This window comes from Dendropsophus ebraccatus, chromosome 6 (genome assembly GCF_027789765.1).
Source record: "Dendropsophus ebraccatus isolate aDenEbr1 chromosome 6, aDenEbr1.pat, whole genome shotgun sequence".
NCBI classification, from domain to species: Eukaryota; Metazoa; Chordata; class Amphibia; order Anura; family Hylidae; genus Dendropsophus; species Dendropsophus ebraccatus.
Window position 1 is genome coordinate 51,669,661 of NC_091459.1, and position 22,606 is coordinate 51,692,266.

Sequence of the window (22,606 nt, forward strand, 5' to 3'; positions counted from 1 at the left end):
ATTTTTTTGATCGGAATAGAGAAAAAAAATTCAGCGCTGGTGCAGATATCCTGCAGCTCCGGTACCCCAGTTCCAGACGCTTCTAGGTCTCAGTGGGGACCTGGGGTGTGATGTGTTAGACCCGCTCAGCCAGTCAGTGGCCAAAGCGGGACCCTGCTACAGCCGCTGAGTTCCTGAGATAGCCTGGCACTAGAGATGAGCGAACCGAGTTCGGGTTCGAGTCCATCCGAATCTGAACGTTCGGCATTTGATTAGCGGTGGCTGCTGAAGTTGAATAAAGCCCTAAGGCTATGTGGAAAACATGGATATAGTCATTGGCTGTATCCATGTTTTCCAGATAACCTTAGAGCTTTATCCAAGTTCAGCAGCCCCAGCTAATCAAATGCCGAACGTTCAGATTCGGATGGACTCGAACCCCAACCCGTTCACTTATCTCTACCTGGCACGTCACTTCCTAGATCCCCACTTGGGACGGGAGCTGCGGGATACCTGCACCAATGCTGGAACAGGGGAGATTAGAGCATGTTGCTTCTTTCCTCCTCCCCAGGATTCTACCAAAAATCACCCCAGCCTGGAATTCTCCTTTGAAAAAAAAATCTGACCAAAATATGTTGTGTAAATACAGCTATACGGTGGATGGCTATACGGTAAGATTTTTTTTCTCCAGTGACAACATTTTCTGTCACTTATATTATGCATGTATTAGGCACCTAAACACAGTACACACCTTATAGTTTCCAATGGGAAATATGTGCCGTAGTGCCGTTTCCACATGAATTTGAAAAGCAACTTTGCACATATTCCATGCAGAAAACACATTTTGAAGACAAGGTGTAAGTAGACCCAACAATACAGGGGTTACCTGCACAATAACCACAACAAAATACCCCTCAAAAGGCTGATAAACAGCAGAAACCTCATGGTAGTTCTTGGATTTCCAGCCCATATTCATGGTGTGTTTACAAATTTTTGAAGCAAGAGCCAGGAATGGATTTAAAAATAGGAGAAATCTCAGTCCTTTATGACCTGTTTATAGTTTGTTCCCGGCTTTGGCTTCAAAAATCTGTCAGATAAATCTCTGTCTAAACGTACCCTAAGCCATGTATATCTCCCATGTGAACTTATCGACGTTATGCAGCACTGCCTGAGTAGTAACCATTAACAGCAGCAACAATCTCACTTACTACAAAGTCTCTTTTCTTGAGCCAGATGCAAATATACTGTACCCTGAGAAACATACGGTTGTATCTTAATGTGTACCTGCTGTGATTTTTTGTTTAAGAAATGAACAGGGGTTGTGACCGCAAACAGTTTTGCAATATACTCACTTTATTTTCATTTTTTATGTTTAAATCAATAATAAACATACGGCCAAACTGTGCTCCATGCTCCCCCTGTGCAGATATGTGGTCTGGCCAAAGCCAGGAATGGATTTGAAAAGAGGAGAAATCTTAATCTTTCCTTTATGACCACCTGATCTCTGTTTATAGTCTGTTCTTGGCTTTGGCTTCACAAAACCTTCAGATAAATCTCTTTGTATAAACGCACCCTAATGCTGCGTTTACAAGAAACGATAATTGGCCCGATCGTACGATTAACGATGTCGGAGTAACAATTTTTTTTTCATAACGGTCAGCGTTTAAACGGTACGATATATCGTACGGAAATTCGTTTGGCGATCGCTTAAGCCTATCTCACACATTCGTTAAATCGTCGAACGACTGTTTACACGGAACGACCTGCGGTTTTTTTGCGAACGACAATTTTGGAACATGTTGTAAGATCAAAATGAACGATTTCTCGTTCGTCGTTTGATCGTCCGCAGCGTTTACACGTACGATTATCGTTCGAATTCGACCGTTATCGTGCGAATATGCACGATAATCGTTCCGTGTAAACGTAGCATAACTTTGACTAATTATGTCATCAGTTCTGCAGCTTACCAGGAGGCAATGCTCTTTTGTTATCCAAAAATTCAGTCAGTATAATGTCAGAGTGGTTACAGAGGTTTTGGTGCTGTGTAACAGGAGAGCTGACCATACAATGCGAGCACCCCAGAATTCTTATCTACTGAATATACAGCAGCTGTACACATGCGCAGTGAAGGGATACATCTAGTGGCAATATGTATAAAGTTGATTTAATGAAAGAAAACTTAAGAGTATATTGTAAAACTGATTGTGATCACAACCCCTGATGAGTTATAAAAAAAAGTGTGAGTGTCTCTAAGATATTGAAGAAAAATTTTTTGGACTCCAATAAAGTTCTAACCAATATGACGAAAGTGACCCTCAGCTACTAAAAAGAAGGTACACCCAAAGGTTACATTAGATATAATACCTCTTGAGGAAAGAAGGGGCCCAGAATGGAATAACATATCATAGAACTGAAGTTCAGTGAGGCTGTAGAGATCATTATGAAGACCTGATTCCTGGATAGTTTGCTGCCACCACTGGTGTTATTTTCCACCATGTTGTCAGTGTTCTCAGGCATGGTGTTATCTAAAAAGAAAAAAAAAAAGACACATGGAAAACCACACAAATACATTCATACATCAATAAAATCTAAATCACAGCTATACCTATGAGGTCAGTAATAACACAATACAACCAGTATGGCAGTCACACAGTGGGTTGGGACAGAACATCCCACGCGTTTGGAACACGTAGGATGTTTCAATCCCTTTTTCTTTGGATGTTTGTGCTTTAGGTTGTTAGGGCTTGCACTATAGTACTGTCTTACATGGTGCCAGTCCAATTGTAATAATAATTTGTTGGGGAGATGCGACACCACTGAAGTGTTTGACTATGTTCATTTTTTTTTGTTTGTTTGTTTCTTCCAGTACAGTTTTTTGGCATTTGGGATGTTTTGGCCTTAAAAACTGTTCTGATTCAGGGTAAGAAAGCCTATTGTACTCCCTATTGTATTGCCGTTACCTTAGGGTCCTAGTAGACTAAACAATTTTTCGTTTTCCCAGATTAACGATAAATGGTCACAAACGAGCGTTTCTATGAACGACCTGAAACAGGTCACCATAACACAGAAAGATAGTCATTATATAATGATGATTATCACTACAATTATTTACTTCTTTTGATCCCTGCAAATGAACGCACAAACAATGTGTATATATAAAAAAAGTCAAACAACGGCCGATGTCTAAGATTTTCACCTGGCTGATATTGCAGTATCGGCCGAACAAAGATCACTTTATTTTAATTGGAATGACGACACTCTACTCAGACTCCAATTGGCCATAGAGCACAGTGTAAAGTACAGCCGGGAGCCGTATACAGTATCTATACACTACGGACGTGGTTTTAATGTATTCAGTCACTGTCAATAAACAACGGCCGCTGTTAAATGCAAAGATACAATGTGTTAACATGGACTAAAGAATAGGAGGAGACGGTGAAACGGTCTGAGTTGAAGCGCTGGAGGTGTGAAATAAATTCTAGACTTGTTGTAGGACAATGAGAGATGACCTTTGAACTGGTCATAAATGAGGTTAGAAGGTCATTGAGGAGATAAGTGAGACCCAGTGTCTGGAAGATCCTCTATGGACTTCATTCTGTATGAGACAGGGTAGCCTCTAATGTTTGTGAAGACATACAGGCTACGGCTATGTTCACATTACGTAAAAGTACGTCCGTTGTTGACATCGGCATACTTTGTATGCCTGTGAGCATTGCCTACATTTCTATCCCATGCAGACCCGCATATAACTGACATGTCGGCCGCAGAAACCCATGTCAGTTCACACAATGAAGCGAGTGGCTCCGGCCGCTTGCTTCATTGTGTGCTGTGGGGAGTTCTGATGCACTATGGCCGGAAAGATCATCCGGACGGTACTGCAGTACCGGCCGGGATGATCTTTGCAGAGAACGGCCCTTCTGTGACCCGGCCGGTCGTTCACGTAGTGTGAACATAGCCTACAAGTGGTAAACTGAGCCTCACAGAACACCAGGGCCTCCTCTGGCCTCGCATTAAAGGGGTACTCCGGCACTTTCTACATAGTTGTGCCCTCCAAGATAATACACATCCTATCCTTACTTCTCTGTGTCCTCCTGCAGCATCTCCGGGTCCCCTGTTGATCACAGCTGCCGCCACTTTCGGGGCCAACTGGTCTCTGCACAATCACTGACTGAGACTGGACGGCATCCCGGCCAGTGATTGGCTGAGCGAGCAGCCAAGTTTGTCGCAAAAGCGGTGGCAGCTGCGGTAATTGGGGGACCCTGAGGAGAGGTAAGGTTACGTTTTTCTTGTATTTTATATAAGGGCAGCAACATATAAAAAGTTCCTGAGTACCCCTTTAAATGATCCCTACCAACAGGACTCTATTATATGCAGAGAGAGGATGTAATAAGTCCACAGCATAACATTATATAATCCACACTGCAGGGCAATTCCCGGGTGGATTGTTTCACACTGTAATGAAGCACTTCTCTCTCACGCAAATATGCAGCATTACGCAACTCGTGTGAAAGTGGCCTAAAGGCGAAGAAACGCGAGAGAAACCGCCGGGCATGTGTACAGGGCGATGATATCCTATCCCCAGCTCACAGTCTATGTGATCAGACCGGGATGAAGTTACTTCTCCACTAGAAGCGGCCGGATCAGACCTGCGGCTCTGGGTAAAGTGTGTACCGGAGCCGGGGACCGGGAGAGGAGCCCGGGAGCCCCGGTGTCTGCCGCCTCCCACGTCCCCGGGCTGCGGTTATCACAGCGGCACCACCTCCGGATCCCCACTCACCTGGTGCGGGCAGCGTGCGGCGTCCTCCCCGGTCACTGCTCCTCAGCACAGCCCCTCTGTGTGATCTGCCCGGTCACTGCTCCTCAGCACAGCCCCTCTGTGATCTGCCCGGTCACTGCTCCTCAGCACAGCCCCTCTTTGATCTGCCCCCTGCTCCTCAGCCTAGCCCCTCTGTGATCTGCCCCCCTCCCCCGGTCACTGCTCCTCAGCACAGCCCCTCTGTGATCTGCCCCCTGCTCCTCAGCACAGCCCCTCTGTGATCTGCCCCCCTCCCCCGGTCACTGCTCCTCAGCACAGCCCCTCTGTGATCTGCCCCCCTCCCCCGGTCACTGCTCCTCAGCACAGCCACTCTGTGTGATCTGCCCGGTCACTGCTCCTCAGCACAGCCCCTATGTGATCTGCCCCCTGCTCCTCAGCACAGCCCCTATGTGATCTGCCCCCCTCCCCCGGTCACTGCTCCTCAGCACAGCCCCTCTGTGATCTGCCCCCTGCTCCTCAGCACAGCCCCTATGTGATCTGCCCCCCTCCCCCGGTCACTGCTCCTCAGCACAGCCACTCTGTGTGATCTGCCCCCTGCTCCTCAGCATAGCCCCTCTGTGATCTGCCCCCTGCTCCTCAGCACAGCCTATCATCTGCCCCCTCCCCCGGTCACTGCTCCTCAGCATGGCCCCCATGTGATCTGCCCCCTTCCCTGGTCACATGGAGTCTCCTGTAGGAGCAGGGCTGTATGCTCTCTGTATAGATAATATACTGCTAGTACTGGCTGCTCTCCAGTCATCAGCTGCCTCTGCCCAGGGGCGAGTGTGTAGGTTCACACAGGGGTTTATATGGATGTTTCATATATATGTATTATATGTATATGTATGCTTATATGTATTATATGTATGCTTTATATGTATTATATGTATGCTTATATGTATTATATGTATATGTATGCTTTATATGTATTATATGTATGCTTTATATGTATTATATGTATGCTTATATGTATTATATGTATATGTATGCTTTATATGTATGCTTTATATGTATTATATGTATGCTTATATGTATTAAATGTATATGTATGCGTATATGTATTATATGTATGCTTATATGTATTATATGTATGCTTTAGGGTATATTCACACGGACGGGCTCGCAGCGAGATTCTCGCTGCGAGCCCGGCAGGTCCTGTCAGTTCCCATAAACTACATACTTGCTGCGGTCTAAACGACCGCAGCGAGTATGTAATTATACCGCGCTTAACCCCTTCTACTCCCGCCGGCTGTAAGCAGCATACATTACCTGTCCTTGCTGCACGGGTCCGGCGTCCTGCTCTCCCGTCCGGCCAATTAGTGTGTTGCCCAGCCGCAGCCACTAATTGGCCGGACGGGAGAGCAGGACGCCGGACCCGTGCAGCAAGGACAGGTAATGTATGCTGCTTACAGCGGGGGAGCCGGCGGGAGTAGAAGGGGTTAAGCGCGGTATAATTACATACTCGCTGCGGTCGTTTAGACCGCAGCAAGTATGTAGTTTATGGGAACTGACAGGACCTGCCCGGCTCGCAGCGAGAATCTCGCTGCGAGCCCGCCCGTGTGAATATACCCTCATATGTATTATATGTATGCTTATATGTATTATATGTATATGTATGCTTTATAGGTATTATATTTATGCTTTATATGTATTATATGTATGCTTATATGTATTATATGTATATGTATGCTTTATATGTATTATATGTATGCTTTATATGTATTATATGTATGTTTTCTCCACCCGAAATCACAGTAACATTGTGGGATCACTGTGAAAAAGTTTCAATCCTATCTGACTTGTTTGCATTGGCAGAAATGACACAATGTGGTTTGCTGCCAATAAGGAACACTGAACTAACTTTTGTTCTACAAAACATCTGTGCGGAACAATAGCTCACTCCTCCTCCTCCTCAGAAAGTGTGGTTTCCAAAATGGGGAGAAGGCGCAACTGGAGCACAACCCCTCTAAGGATTCACAACAGGATTTAGGAAGTTTGTTAACCCCTTAGGTGGTTAACAGGAATAAAAGTTTAAAGTTTTTTTTTTTAAATGTATTTATGAACATTAATCTCCCATTTTTAGTATTAGAGGTGAGCGCCACCCGCACATGCTTGTGTCCAATCTTTTGGTGTTTAAATGCCACCAGCTGAAGAAGTTGCAGCATGATCATTATTTGCCACTGTCAATCTAAAATACCAGCCGTTATTCTAAATAAAAAGATGTTGTGTGAACATAGCCATAATGTGAACTACTAACTAATTTATGTGACATGGAAGTAGCAAATTCCAAATTTAGAAAAATTCAAATTTTTCTAATTTGCGACAGAATTTTTTGAGGTTCCGCAAGAGGTAAGTATATAGTATATAAGTATCCTGCTCCACACTGACGAGGGGCAAATACCCCGAAACTGCAGTCTGTGGATGGATGCCTAGCCTTGGTTACCCTTGTCTTATGTCGTTATACTCGCCACAGAGTTAGACTTTGACTCACAGGGGCCACCCTGGTGTTTCCCTATTTAGGTCCCAAAGCTCGCAACAGAGTGAGGACCTGAGGGACTACGTATCAGGGTGGTTTGGTGCTCTCCCCACTAGGAGGCACCCCTTGGCAATGGGCTTCCTTCTCTGGAGAGAGGGATATCTGGCTATTCCCGTGTTTTGAGACTCGTAACTGAGGCTCCACGGACCCCTTTTTTGCATATTCAAATTTTGTATGGGACAATCAATGGAGGCTCGTAAATGAGTACTCCATTGGAATTTTTCACTGTTCTCCCTGAGTTCAGTGATTGTTGTGTTTTGTTGGTCTACTTATCATTGTCCCAGTAGCCAGAATCCTGCTCCACACTGACGAGGGGCAAATACCCCGAAACTGCAGTCTGTGGATGGATGCCTAGCCTTGGTTACCCTTGTCTTATGTCGTTATACTTGCCACAGAGTTAGACTTTGACTCACAGGGGCCACCCTGGTGTTTCCCTATTTAGGTCCCAAAGCTCGCAACAGAGTGAGGACCTGAGGGACTACGTATCAGGGTGGTTTGGTGCTCTCCCCACTAGGAGGCACCCCTTGGCAATGGGCTTCCTTCTCTGGAGAGAGGGATATCTGGCTATTCCCGTGTTTTGAGACTCGTAACTGAGGCTCCACGGACCCCTTTTTTGCATATTCAAATTTTGTATGGGACAATCAATGGAGACTCGTAAATGAGTACTCCATTGGAATTTTTCACTGTTCTCCCTGAGTTCAGTGATTGTTGTGTTTTATATAAGTATATACTTACGTCTCGAGGAACCTCCGGGAGGATTGGCACCGGCCTGGGGGATTCACGCATGCAGGGAAAGCAGTCCTTCCCTGCGCAGCCGGCGTGTATAAAGCCCACTATGCAGTTATGAATATGCATAGGGGGCGGGCGGGGTGTGGGATGCTTTCTGGCCCTGAGCAACGCCCTAAATGCTCTTATGCTAGTAATTTGCCTAAGACCATTTAGCGATTTTAGAAACAATCCGGGGGCCGAGAGGGGTAAGAGTAGTGTCTATCAACTACTGGGGGGAAGGGGGGGAGAACTGCTGATAGTGCCACTTTAAAAAAAGGGCTTTGATCATTGAAGGGAATCTGTCAGCTGTAACGCACATTGCACCCTGCTGACTCCCCCTGATGTTCTGTGCACAGTCCATAAATACAGAGAATGCACTATTTACAGACCTATTCGGAACGTGTGAATGCTTCCTTAAATAGCTGTTAGATCAAGGAGACACATGGTACCTTTGATATATCCAGCTGGGCTTCCAGATCATAGAAAATGCTATTAGTCTCTGGTACAAAGAGCCAAATCAGATTCCAAAGCTCTTGATATGCAACAAGCTGTAATGTCTCCTTTCCCTGCTTGATTGACACCTGGAAGCTAAGTTCCAGTGGTGTAGCTACCATGAAGGCAGACAATGCGACTGCAATGGGGCCCAGGAAAGTGTGGTCTGCCTTCATTATAGGTATGCCACAGACATCAGCCCCCCCCCCCCACACACCCAGGAGCCCGGAGAGGGAGTGGGACCTGCCACTGTACTGTTCAGCTTACTTACTGTAGTGCAGGTTGTGCAGGCTCAACATCAGAAGAGGAACAGAGAAGCAGGACCTGCCAGCGTCCTGCACAGCAGAGAGTGTTGAAGGACCTGATAACATGACCCACAGGTTCTCAATCCTTCTGTGTGGAGATCAGCCTGACTACAGGAGGAGGAGGGGAGAAGACTGAGAGCTGTAAGTGTGAGTGTCTACGTATGAGTAGCTGTGTCTACGTATGAGTGTCAGTGATTGTATGTATGTATGTATTTGTGGGTATATATGTATATGTCAGTGTGTGTATGTATCTGTGGATACATATATGTCAGTGTATCTGTGGGTATATATGTATATGAGGGAGGAGGTGTTTTTTTGTTAGTTTTTTTTTTTTTTTTAAGTATGAAAGATTCCCCCATTTCCATTTACAGCCAGGTTAAAAAACAAACAGCAGCAGCCTAGTAGTACTAGGGTGGAAGGAGCCATTTAGGAGTCTAATAATACTAGCCTGACACCATTCAGTCCAATCCAGTCCACTTTTTGACACTTCGTGACCACTGGTACCTGTTGTTTCCAGTACCCCTGTGGCAGTGGGTACTGGGTTAATTGGGGGGAGGGGGGGAGTGTTAGCCATTTTGCCGGCTAACACTAAAGGGCCTATTAGGGTGCCTTTACACATACTATATTACAGAGGACTTCAGACTGCGAGTTCCACAGCGAAATCCGCTTCTATACTCTGTACTCTTAGCCCTACAGCTTGCCTCTCCAGCTAACGTGTCACTGGCTTGTTAGCCCGGCACATGCTGAGTTAAGAAGGCTATGGCTACATTCTAGCAGCCAAATGAAAATCCACTGTGAGAATGTAGAGCCTATAGTACACAGTATCGCTGCGGATTTCACTGTGTAACTTGCAGTGTGAAACCTGGCCTTACTCGGCTGATTACCGACTGCTCAGGTTTATAATCATTTAGTGTAATAGCACATGTTGACAGCTGACATGCACCATCTCTGCAGTGCGTCGCTCCTTGTAATAGGAACAGCAGAATACTGCTGACTTCAATAGGCAACCTGAACGTTGTGAGGATTGAAAGCCCCCCACTTGCTGTCTGTGCATGTAAGAGCACAGTGCAGCAAGAGCGGAAATGCTGTGCTGAGCAGACCGGTCGGCAGGGCTGTAGATTTGATAAACTACAGTTCAGACTTCTGAATTTTATCAGGGACCGACTCCAGCTCCTTCATAGATGGCCAGTCAGACACCAGGGGACTTATTTATAACACTGGTGTAAAGTAGAGCTGGCTCAGCAGCTTCATTGTAATGTCCTACATGATCCTTGGGCAACTTCGGAAGGATTAGGGAAACATATAAGGGTGCGTTCACACGTACAGGATCTGCAGCAGATTTGATAAGGCAGATTTGAATCTAAGGGCCCTTTTACACAGAAAGATTATCTGACAGATTATCTGCCAAAGATTTGAAGCCAAAGCCAGGAACAGACTATAAACAGACCAGGTCATAAAGGAAAGCCTGAGATTTCTCCTCTTTTCAAATCCATTCCTGGCTTTGGCTTCAAATCTTTGGCAGATAATCTGTCAGATAATCTTTCTGTGTAAAAGGGACCTTAAGCAGATCTGCAGCAGATCCGCAGCAGATTTAATGGCCCAGAGTTACTGAATCTGCAACTTCAAATCTGCGCAGATCTGCTGCAGACCCTGTATGTGTGAACGCACCCTAAAAGCCGTGTGTGTTTGTACCCTAAGGGTATAAACACACACCGTATACGCAGCATATTTACTGCTGCGATACGCAGCAAAAACGCAGCAGATTAGATCTAAATAACTGAACACAGCATCAAATCTGCACCATCGTATCTGCTGCGTGTACGGTGTGTGTGTTTGTACCCAAAACAGAATCTTGTGTGTGTGTGTGTGTGCGCAGTGGATGCAGCTCGTCTCCAGCCTCCATGTCCTGAACAACTAAGAACTACACTAGATGGAGCAGGTGGTCTTTTCCTGCTGACAATCTTCTATGTTTCTAACTATTCACCATACACAAAGAAACACTGCTAACAATGCCAGATACCTGTAATATAGATGTCAGACGTAGGCCCAGGTTTATCAGCTCTCTGTCAGCTTCTGTACTGCTGAATCATCGCGGCCCCACAGGAACTACCTGCTCAGCCAGTCAGTGACTGCAGCTGTGAAGACAATGATGGTTGACCTCAGGGAAAGCAACTAAAACACTGCGGAGACACCATCACCTGTTTCTCGTCAGTGAATCTAGGAACATTGCCCCCTGGGAAATCAAATATGCAAAAATACTGCAGAGACACCATCACAGGTTTCTCAACACCAGCGAGTTAGCCAAACCTTCTGTCACCAACAGTCAAGGTATGAAAACAAATGGACAGTGAGCCCTAACTGGTACCACCCACTGACCCTACCTACTTGCCTCAAGACAGTGCTATGTGACTGCGGGCAACCACGGAGGCGGTCCCTACACTGCTAAACTGCAAACCCAAATGGAGACAGATGTACAAGAACAATATAACAAGTCAACAATCCGGGTCGGTAACGGCGGGTAGCAGCGGTACAAAATGCAGTAGTGGACTATAATAGGGGTGTTCCGGGCGGTAGCCCGGGGCCCTGAGCTCCTGGGGGCCCATGACCACCCAAAAAGACTCATACTTTCAATGGTGTACTGTCTCCTGGCTACACTTCCGCCATGATTTGCAAAATATCACACTTTTTTATGGCAATTTTGCACAAATCATCATGACATTATCTGTCCTGTACTATGAACGCCAGGCTAGTGCTGCCATAGTTACAGTGGGGTGGGGGGGCCCAGGCTTGGTGAACAGCCCGGGGCCTATGGTAAAGTTAATCCGCCCCTGCAAAATCGTAAGGCAAAGAATGATCAAGGACAGGCAAAGAGGTCAGGGCAGGCAGCAGACAGGTCAGGTGAAGGAACAGGCAAAGGGTCAGGAACAAACAGCACAGGAATCGCAAGGAATGCTTAGCCTAGCAAGAACTAATAGCCAGCAAATTGCTGCTGTCTATGCTCAGTATTCATGAGGACCAGGAGCCCGATCCAGATCCCCATTGGCCGGCACTCAGATCCACAAAGACCTTTACTGGAAAGGCATCTGACAGTCAAGGAAACACCACACTGCTCAGCTGCAGGAATCAGGCTAGGAGAGAGCAGAGTAACCCTATCATTGCCAGAGGCTGAGAGGCAAAGCGGGCGGGACAGACAAAAACAGCGCCCTGTTCACACCAGGTTCAGTGCCTTCTGCCCTGCAGGCCCCAAACTGAGGAGCGCAAAGGCACATTTCTGACACCTTCCTCCAGGAAGGAACAACCAAGCCAAGGGGGGGGGGTCTTCAGTCAAGGAAACCACCTTCCAACAAGTCACATTCCAAAAATTACAGGACTTGTGAAATACCTCAGAAAGGTATCTATCCACAAACAGCAAGGCTGTTTTGGGGTATTTGCCCCTCATCAGTGTGGAGCAGGATTCTGGCTAGTGGAAGCAAAGCCTAGTAAGTGCATTCAAGGGGATGATGGTTGACCTCAGGGAGATCAACCAAAACACTACAGAGACACCTTCAGGTTTCTCAACATCAGTGAATCTAGGAACATTGCCCTCTGGAAAATGGAGCCATGAGATCACAGGATTGGGAGCTTGGCAGAGGACCATGAGCCGTGATACTGCACTGTGGGGTCACAGGAATGGGTAAATAGGATTTATTTATTATGTACTTTATTATGGACTCTTCCAGATCAGAAACAAACTGCTGAATAGAGACCGACATATTTTCCCTGCCCCCCCTTATCTAATAGGGCCAGTGCTTTATTACTATATATGGGGGAAACTTAATGTATGGGAGAAAGTGTTCTCCTGGTTTTAATAAATAGGGTCCTTAGATTGATAGAACAAACTATATTAATGGGGAACATTTATAAAATTCATATTAAAATTCAATTACAAAACTTCAAAAAGCTGGAGTTGGTACATTTTTTTTTACTCCTACTCCAGCCAAAACCAACTCTGATTCCACAACTCCGACTCCACAGCCCTGCAGGTCAGCGCTTGATTCCCCCAGATTATCAGATGGTGTTCATATTCACCCTTAGACGTCTTCTTTCTTCACCACACCTGGCACACATCAGGCTCAGTGTGCCGGGCTCTGGGTCCTGAAATGTCCACTTGCTAATTGGCTGAAATGAAACTACAGGAGGCTCTGCTCAGCCAATCAGCAGCTGCTGTAGGATCCCGCATCAGCCGCTGATTGGCTGATCGACTACCGGGTGGATAAGTTAATCCCCTGGGGGCCAGACTGTCATTTTGGGCCCCAAAAAAATCACTAAAAAACACCATGCACATAAGCACTGGTGTTTTTTAGATGGACAGCAGAAATTCCATTGCAGTCTATGGACAAGAAATGCCACAGTTTGCAGAAGACCCCAATATATATGGCATTTCATAAACTTCCATTGACAGCTGACATCTAATCATGGCATTATCGCAAAATTTTAAGGCAGTGTGAAACTAAACTGACAGCTTGGTCCAAGTTGAAGTAAAGATGGATTGTGCTAAATCCAGGGATATTCTTGAGCAAAAACTGTTGGCGAAGGTTGAACTTCCAACAGGACAATGACCCAAAGCATACTGCTATAGCAACACTCTAGTGGTTTAAAGTGGTACTCCAGTGAATTTTTTATTTTTCAAATCAACTGGTAACAGAAAGTGCCAGAGATATATAATTTACTTTTATTTAAAAATCTCCAGTCTTCCAGTACTTATCAGTTTCTGTATGTCCTGCAGGAAGTGGTGTAATCTTCCCAGTCTGATACAGTGCTCTCTGCTGCCACCTCTCTCCATGTCAGGAACTGCCCAGAGTATTAACAAATCGCTGGACTACCCCTTTAAGAGGAAACATGGAAATATATTAAAATTGCCTAGTCAAAGTTCAGACCGTAAGGGGGTTCTCCAGCGAAAATCCTTTTCTTTCCAATCAACTGGTTTCAGAAAGTTATATAGATTTGTAATTTACTTCTATTTAAAAATCTCAAGTCCTCACATACTTATCAGCTGCTGTATGTCCTGCAGTAAATGTTTTCTCTTCAGTCTGACACAGTGCTCTCTGCTGCCACCTCTGTCCATGTCAGGAACTGTCCAGAGTAGTAGCAAATCCTCATAGAAAACCTCTTCTGCTCTGGACAGTTCCTGTCTGGGACAGAGGTGGCAGCAGAGAGCACTGTGTCAGACTGAAAAGAAAACATTTTCTGCAGGACATACAGCAGCTGATAAGTATGGGAAGACTTGATATTTTTAAACACAAATTAAAACTAAATTACAAATCTATATAACGTTCCGAAACCTTCACTTGACAGAAAAAGATTTTTGCTGGATAATCCCTTTAAAACAAAATGTTCAAAGTTGTAGGTGTTATTTACATGAAATGATGAAAATTCTCAAAAAAATCTATATTAATTCCCCTGGTTTTTTTTCATATCTCCCCATCTTCTCCCCCTTTTTTCTCTTTTTTTTATAGCTTTTTTCCTCTGCACCAGAGATTCTTAAATCACATGGCTTTTCATAGGACAGAAACAAAAGAAAAAAAAAACACATAAAACTATTTTAGTAACATGTCCTATTTTGAAATAAAACATATCCTAGAAAGTACAAAAAAAACCATAGAAGTGAACTAGATAAAAATCCCTCGAAGTGCTGCTTTAAACATATTAAAAGTAATGGGGTTGGAAAGGGATTCACTACAGCGGCTGTAAGCATCCAAACCACGTGAGCTCTTCGTATAAGGAGAACTGGCGGCAGGCCCCTGACGGTGACGCTCTCATCCGCTGCATTATGGGTGATGTAGTTTTCTCTCTTGGAAGCATTAGCCTGCTGTACAGAACCTGTTAGAACCGCCAACCTATAAAGCAGCACATCCTCATGATCTGTAGCCTCAGGATAAATATAAAACCTAAAGTAACATACGCTTCTTATATGGAATATGCACCAGAGAGTGCAGAGTAATGGAAACCTTTCTGCCCACAATAAACATGGCGGACGCAGCCTCATTAACCTTTGCCCTCACGCAAGGAGACGGCGCCACGCCTCGCGCAGTATAAATACGTGAGGGGCACGCATGGTTCTTTCTTTCCTTCATGCTGTGGAGCAGGTTGGGTAAGTGATGGCGGCGGTGTACAGTAACGCCGTGCACGGTATCATCTGCGGCTTATCTCCGGCATCCCGCCCGCCATGAGCCCGGGAACACCGGCGTCGTTATGAGCGCTCCTAACGCTTCTCGTTTGTGTCTGTATTACAGCGGAGTGACGCCCAACATCCATTAGACATCGAGGATGGCCGAGGAAGGGTGAGTAGTCCGCGGCTGTCGCTTCTCTCCTGTAGTTAGTGTGCCGCCTCCATGTTCCCCTTCAGATCCTGGGCACCTCAGACTGGGATGATGGGAGTTGTAGTTATATGTAACGAGTGGCAGGTTGGGGGCAGAGGCGGCAGTACTTATGGCTGTCACCTCTATGGGAGACGTGTCAGTCCTGTACCTGTACTGTCCATAGTGATACTCCTCAGGGAGGCTGCCGCCTTCTCCCTCTGACATCGGATTCTGTCATCAGGTGTCAGACCTCTATATGCTGTAGTACCAGCCTAGGTGTATTGGCTGCTGTCACGTGTCCTCTGCCAGCTGTAAGTGTTGTGGTCCCTGGATGGTGTCCTGGTACACTGATGTGCCCACCTTAGTGCTATGGCAGTGATAGATGTGTTAGGGATGGGATTGGAGCAGCTGATGGTATATTGGACACCTGCTGGGATGGGAGTGCTATAGCTGAAGATGGGGTAGTGATCTGGTGGGATAGGCATGTTCTAGTACGGTAGTGATCTGGTGGGATGAGAATGTTGTGATCTGGTGGGATAGGCATGTTTTAGTACTGGTAGTGATCTGGTGGGATGGGAATGTTCTAGTACTGGTAGAGATCTGGTGTGGTAGGAATGCTATAGTACTGGTGTAGAGAGCTGGTGGGATAGGCATGTTCTAGTACTGGTATAGCGATCTGGTGGGATGAGTGCTATAGCTGATGGTATAGGGATCTGGTGTGGTAGGAATGTTGTAGTTGGTGATGGCATGGTGGAGATCTGATGGGATGACATAGCTGTAGTCGGGACCAATAACCAACAGGCTTTTCCCTTTCAGCATTTCTGCTGGAGGTGTAATGGATATCAACATTGCTCTTCAAGATGTGCTCAAGACCGCACTTATACACGATGGCCTGGCCCGTGGGATTCGTGAAGCTGCCAAGGCTCTTGACAAGTAAGTTCATCAGTCTTCTAAAGTCTATTCCAATCTCCTGTGGACATGACATCAATGCCCAGGATTGGATTTACCCCAATATCAATGGCCCAGATATATAAATCTAACATGCTGGTGGCTGCTCACATCTGTCTGCCTGATGCTAAATGACAGCTGTTTATACATGATAGACATAAATCTGTCATTCGGCACGCAGGAGCAGTAGGGCATTTAGTACTAGGCCCATTATAAGGCTATTCTTACACGTAGTATAACACCGTCCATTGCTTAGCAGTGGACAGGGTTATACTGTGGTGTGGCATTACATTGAACTTGATGCAATGCTGCAGAAAAGAACGGACGCTGATTTCATTACAGTCAATGTCTGTTTTCTATAAACTTGTCTAACATTAGCCGTATGGTGAGGACTACGACACTGCATTCTATGTTCTCTCTAACAATATGATGTCCGTGATTAGTCTGTCTCTTATCCTGGCATTAGTGGTTACTACAGTGCTTGAATGATGATTTTCTTATTGTCGGATACCCCTTCACTCTTTCTGAGTGAGAAAATGCTACTGACAAGCCTGTTAGCGAAACCCAATTACATGTGAATAAAGACATTTCCTGCGCTAATGTGAGGTTTCTTCTACTAGACGCCAAGCTCACCTGTGCGTCCTTGCTTCCAACTGTGATGAGCCAATGTATGTGAAACTGGTTGAAGCCCTGTGCGCCGAACATCAGATCAATCTCATCAAGGTGAGTCACCAGGTCCCACAGTTTCTTAGGGGGCATTTAGAAATCTGCAAAATACTGTCCACGCAAGACCATATTCTGTGGGCCAGACCTTTGAGTTTTTGGCAGCAGTATTATGTTGGGAGTTCTGAAACACTGACTGATGTACCCATACCTTATTGTGCCCTTAGGGGAGTTCAGAGAGGGGTCATGCTGTGACCCCCTTGCTGAACCGCATGGCTCCTAGCTGTTATCAGCAGCTGAGGACTGCAGCAATTAGTGGGCTTGGGCCAATCACCACACCTGGCTAATAAGCCATTTAAATGCACCTGTCAAAATGGACAGTTGCCTTTAAATGGCTTTTATCTCAATCTGTGGTGTAGTGGCAGGGTTGGGTAAAGATCATTATTAAAATAAAGATTTTTATCAAATCCAGAAAAATTGTAATAAGTGATCAAAAAGTTGCACATATGGAAGCAAGGTACCAATAGAAAGTAGGTCATGGGGCAAAAATGACTCCTCACAGCCCCATACACCAAAAACTAAGATATAAGGATGGTGGTAGAGCAATTTTAAGAACATTTAGGGGACATTTATCAAGGGCTTTGCACCTTTTTAGGTGAATAATTAGAGCTTAAAAAATGGGCAAAGAAACAAATCTATGAACCAGTATTTGATGGGCAAATTTGTTAGATGTGACTTTCTTTAATCTTCCTGTTTTCAGTAGTCACTCAAAATCACAATCCGGGATTAAATTGCACTCTTATTTGCATCTTTTTAAAATTGCACAAAATTGTGAATGCCGTCTGGTCAGTACCAGGTGAACTTGTGCTTTTTTTTTTTTTTTCTAATTTGCCATTATAAGAATATTTCACAAACTTATGAAAAGTTTGTTAAATTAGTCCTATTTGGCTGGGTAAAAGACTAATACTCTGTAGAATAATCACATATTTTAGACTCTCTAGGAAGTGTCCCCTTCGTTTAAAAGGGGTGTACAACTCGGACATGTCTCATATTTTCCTGCCTATGTTGAAATTAAATAAGTATAGAATGAATTGTCAGTCTCCAGTTCTCAGCTGCTGCTTTCTGCTGAAGACACATCTGTGAGCTTTTCCCTTATACTACCCTTTCCTCCACTTTTGAGACGGCTGATTTAAAGTCCCTGGCAGGCTGTATCTGCAACACTAGCTGCTTTGTAAATCTGGTAGGGTTATGATGTCAAGTTTTCAACAAACTCACTGATTAATTTTTACAAAGAAGAGAAACGATAATGTAAAGTCCGACAGGCTTTATCAGCTGTCTCAGAAGGGAGGAGGAGACAAAGGCTTACACACAAGATGTGTCTTCAGCAAAAAACAGCAGCTGAGAACTGGGGGAAGGAGAATGAATAGGAACGATCGTTACTTGTAATCGTTCTTGCGTTCGTAGCTACTGTGACATCTTCTGTGCAAAACGTGCAATGGTAATAGGTCCAGGTCTCAAAGTGTTCAACGATTTCTCCTTTGTCTAACTGCTATTCAACCGAACGATTATGTCTTCACTTCGAACTATTTAAAGGGGTAGTGCGGCGCTAAGAAATTATTCAGATAACACACATTACAAAGTTATACGACTTTGTAATGTATGTGTTTGTGAATCTCTCCCTTCCCTGTCCCCCCACCCCCGCACGTGTACCCGGAAGTGTGGTGCATTATACATACCTGTCACGTGCCGACCCCCGTCCCCGATCTTCTGTGCCACAACGTCTTCTTCGGACGGACGGCCGAAGCTCTCCCATCGTCCTGAGTGCCGGCCGCCCTCTGCCACTTCATCAGATTGTTAAGCCACTATTGGCTGAGCATAACTGACGTCGTGGCACAAGATGGTGGACTGGCACGACACGGATCAGGTATGTATAATGCACCACACGTCCAGGTACATGTGCGGTGGTGGGGGGACACAGGGAAGGGGGTGATTCACAGACATAACATACATTACAAAGTTGTATAACTTTGTAATGTGGTGGTCTGTGAATAAGTTCTTAGCGCCCCACTACCCCTTTAACCATTATCCGAACGATGGTCGCGTGGAATAGGGCTCACCTTGGGCAGCAGTATGTCAAAAGCTTGAGTGGAATACCCCTTTAATTTAAAGTCGTCAAAAATAAAGTTGTTAAAGTTGTGTCTTGTTGTAGTTGTGCGGACTTAAACATAACAGGTTTTCTTTAACCTGTAGTGGATACAAAGCAGCAGGGACTGTCCTGCTTTCCTATAATTTGGTAAAATGCTGTCCTCTCCTCCATGTAATGCTGCACATGATGATAACTTGGCTCCCTCTACTGAATGCTGTGAGGATAAAAGCCTACATGTTACCCAATTTCCACTGATCTGCAGCAGTCACTGATTAAACAGTTGACTTCAATGGTTAGATTGTTACTAACACAAGGTCTTTATCTTAGGTTGACGACAGCAAGAAGCTTGGTGAATGGGTGGGCCTCTGTAAAATCGACAGGGAAGGCAAGCCACGTAAGGTGGTTGGCTGCAGCTGTGTGGTTGTCAAGGTAAGTGGTGGCTCTTTGGGAATGTATACCTGGGATTATATTCTCCGCCATTGCACTACTGCTAAACTACATGTGTTTTGCAGAATGTGCTCATGTGGTGGCAAGATAAAGGCCACTGTACGAGCCTTGGCGCCTTCATGTGGCACTTGAGGTCCCTGAAAATGGCAACATGATTTAACAGCAGGTTTTAAATTGTTTCATACTATACATGATGGCTCTAAAACTCCTCATTATTTTCCTCCTTAGGACTATGGTAAGGAATCCCAGGCCAAGGATGTTATTGAAGAATACTTCAAGTGCAAGAAATGAACATCTGAATAAAAGCTTAGAACTTCACCGTTGTTGTGTGGCTTATTTGCATTTACTAGCGTTGAGCAAACTTCAAGTACGCTTATGTTTGTCAGAACCTCAGCATGTAGCATTTTATTACTGGTGGCTGAATTTGGCTGCAGCCCTAGTAGGGAGTCCTGGAAAACATAGATACAGACTGACTCTTTATCAAATGCCACAAACCTGAGCGTGCTCAACTGTAGCATTTACATTTTGGCATGCTAAATGGGTAAGGATGCACAGCTCAAGCAACATACTGTAGTGAGAACTAACTTATGCCACTGGCCTTCCTGGTATGGATCATATAAGCTCACCTGTAGTTATGGTTCCTAGAGGAACTAGCAGGAAGACATCAAATTTAATTGCTATATTTCAAATCCAGTTTTTACTTTGGCTGGGGGGGGGCTGGCTGCAGCGTATGATTAACCACTTAGTCCCCTGTCACTTACCGATCGGGACCCCCGCAGTCCCACTGTTGTAATGGACCGCGTGAGGGCTCAATGAGCAGAACACCTATCGCACTGATCAATGTGTTAAATCCAATAAATGTAAAAGTCCCCCAAAACTTAAAATGTGTAAAGAAAAAAAAATCTTTACAAACATCCCAAAGCCTCTGCCCTAATAAGTTTAAATCACTTCTTTCCCATGATATAAATCATAAAAATAAACATATACCGTAGAGTGCATAATTGTTCAATCTACTAAAATATGCCAATCGCAAATAGCGTAAACAAAAAGTAAGTAAACAAAAAGTAAGGATTAGCTTTTACCCAGACGCCCTATGACAGGCGTGGAGAGGACCTCCCCACCTGCGTGGAGAGGACCTCCCACCGCAGGAAAGGAAACCTGAGAAGATAAAAGTCTGACACTCCTCTCCACACCTCAGTTCAGGTTTCCTGTCCGGCGGATGGGAGGCCTCTGAAGAGTCCCATAGGGGATGAAGTTACCTTCTCCACGCCGGCTGCAGGTCCCCCATTTAGCCTAATCCGCTGGGGGTTTCCCTGAGGGCAGAAGTCTGGACAGCAGCCCTAAGTCTGGTCTGAGGCACCCCAGGTCAGGACGGTATGCCTCCCCTCCAGTCCTCGGTCCCTGTGGTTCGGGGAGTTGCCGGGGGCTGGGGCAGAGCGGGCCGTGCCTGTCTCCCCGGTCTGATCGCGTGGCGGGCCGCGGCTTGCGCTCCAGCCCGGCAGTACGTCAAGACGTGGGCTCCGCCGGAAGTGACGGAGCCCGTGACGTCAGACGCCGGGACGCCGCATCCGGGAGCTTGGCGGTCCTGGCTTCTTCAAAAGGCCAGGGGAAGCGTCTCTCCCTGTCCATGCCTCCTACAGCGTCCAGGAGCGGAGGACTCAACCAGCCAGCCCCACCAGTCTGGTGCATTTTCCGGCCTTCAGCATGTCTGAATCTTCGGGCAGGAAAGAAAAAGGACGCCATGATCGCTCCTCCAGGTCTGACGGATCAGAAAGATCGGATAAATCAGCCAAGGAGTAGCATGAAAAACCCAGCAGACCAGAAAGACAGCATGAAAGCCCGGTACCTGTGGTGATGGGATACATCTTGGTGAGCGTATACATTTCTGTTTTTTTTTATTAGCATTTTTTTATGTGGTTTTATTTTAGGTTTCTGACAAAAGTTCAAAAAAAGCCACTTCTAAACGCCACTATAAGGAGTGTGGAGAGTGTAGAGTCCCCCTACCTGATGACCACCCTAGGTCCTTATGCCAGCCATGTATTGACAGATTGCTAGCTCAGGAGACATCATCTTTAGCTGACACCTTGAAACAGATTGTGAGAGATGAAGTCCAAGCATCCCTTAGAGGGTTTGGAGTGGTGGGGCCTACTACTTCAACCCCTGTTATGTCTGTTGCCTCTATTAATGTTGAAGAGGATTGTCCATCAGAAGCTCCTATATCTGAAAATATTGTGGAAGAAGGGGAGATTGAATATATCCCGTCAGACAATGAGGAGGGGGGTCCATCTTCTAGAGTTCTTTTTCCCACTGAAGATATTGATCAGCTAATAAAAGCTATAAAGGCTTCAATGAATATTGAAGAGAAAAAGACCCCTTTATCGGCAGAAGTTGCCATGTATGAGGGGTTGACTCCTAGAAAGTCTCGTACCTTCTCACTCCATAAGAGTATTAAAGCTCTAATCGATAAGGAATGGCAAAACCCCGACAGGAAGTTTTTTATTCCCAGATACTTCAAAAGGAAATATCCCTTTGAGGACTGTGACTCCAACACCTGGGATAAACCCCCGGCCATTAATGCACCAGTGGCAAAATTAGCAAAGAAAAATAGCCTACCCTTTGAGGATATCGGTACTCTGTCGGACCCTATGGATAGAAAATCCGAATACTACAATAAGAGAACATGGGAAGCAGCTACGGGAATCCTGAGAACTAGCATAGCTTCCACCTGTGTGGCAAGATCTCTAAGGGTATGGCTGGCAAAATTAAAATCTCAAATAGCTGATGAGCCTGCATGTGAAAAGGTCCTAGCGGATATCCCTGTTTTAGCCAAAGCTGCCGATTTTCTTTCAGATGCCTCTGCGGATAGTATTAAGTTAGCAGCAAAGACGGCCGCACTTTCCAACTCCGCCAGAAGAGCATTATGGCTCAAAACTTGGAAGGGTGATATCACGGCTAGAGGAAAACTCTGCGGTATCCCTTGTGATGGCAATCTCCTATTCGGTCCCGTATTGGATTCACTATTAGAAAAAGCCTCTGATAGGAAAAAAGGGTTCCCTGCACAGCCTAGAGCACAGGAAATGTTTAGACAAAAAAGACAATATAAAAAGCCCTTTCGTAGTACCCAGGATAATAAAAAATTTAGAGTGCCAGCTAAAGGGAAGGGATACATCTTTAACTCAAAAGATGACAAAC

General features: G+C 45.4%; 2 protein-coding genes and 2 non-coding genes across 5 annotated transcripts in view; 3 read left to right on the top strand and 1 right to left on the bottom strand.

The window, feature by feature from the left end:
- SLC18B1 (solute carrier family 18 member B1) overlaps positions 1-10,965 on the bottom strand; it is a 40,246-nt gene extending 29,281 nt beyond the window's left edge. Inside the window, exons 1-2 of one of the 2 annotated variants that reach the window (XM_069973711.1) lie at positions 10,893-10,965; positions 2,341-2,501 (exon numbers count right to left, since the gene is read on the bottom strand). In XM_069973711.1, coding sequence (XP_069829812.1) covers positions 2,341-2,493 — 153 coding nt within the window. In that variant the 5' untranslated portion in view covers positions 2,494-2,501; positions 10,893-10,965. Of the gene's footprint in view, positions 1-2,340; positions 2,502-4,753; positions 4,897-10,892 lie in introns of those variants that run through there. The other variant, XM_069973710.1, reaches the window with a different exon arrangement.
- A 3,983-nt stretch (positions 10,966-14,948) lies between these two features.
- On the top strand, positions 14,949-19,732 carry RPS12 (ribosomal protein S12). The gene is made up of 6 exons (XM_069973712.1): positions 14,949-15,002; positions 15,145-15,192; positions 16,027-16,143; positions 16,779-16,881; positions 19,295-19,396; positions 19,643-19,732. The coding sequence occupies exons 2-6, from the start codon at positions 15,179-15,181 to the stop codon at positions 19,703-19,705; spliced, it is 399 nt and encodes a 132-aa protein (XP_069829813.1). The 5' UTR covers positions 14,949-15,002; positions 15,145-15,178; the 3' UTR covers positions 19,706-19,732.
- On the top strand, positions 16,638-16,709 carry LOC138796130 (small nucleolar RNA SNORD101). The gene has a single exon (XR_011363738.1). It is a non-coding gene; the product is annotated as a small nucleolar RNA SNORD101 (small nucleolar RNA).
- Positions 19,144-19,230, top strand: LOC138796136 (small nucleolar RNA SNORD100). Its single transcript, XR_011363744.1, has one exon. It is a non-coding gene; the product is annotated as a small nucleolar RNA SNORD100 (small nucleolar RNA).
- Positions 19,733-22,606: the final 2,874 nt, after the last annotated feature.

Bases quoted from the DNA above. Each gene is read 5' to 3' on its own strand.
- RPS12 (XM_069973712.1), top strand. The intron at 16,882-19,294 runs GTGAGTCACCAG...TCTTTATCTTAG, and splicing joins ATCAGATCAATCTCATCAAG to GTTGACGACAGCAAGAAGCT. The intron at 19,397-19,642 runs GTAAGTGGTGGC...TTTCCTCCTTAG, and splicing joins GCAGCTGTGTGGTTGTCAAG to GACTATGGTAAGGAATCCCA.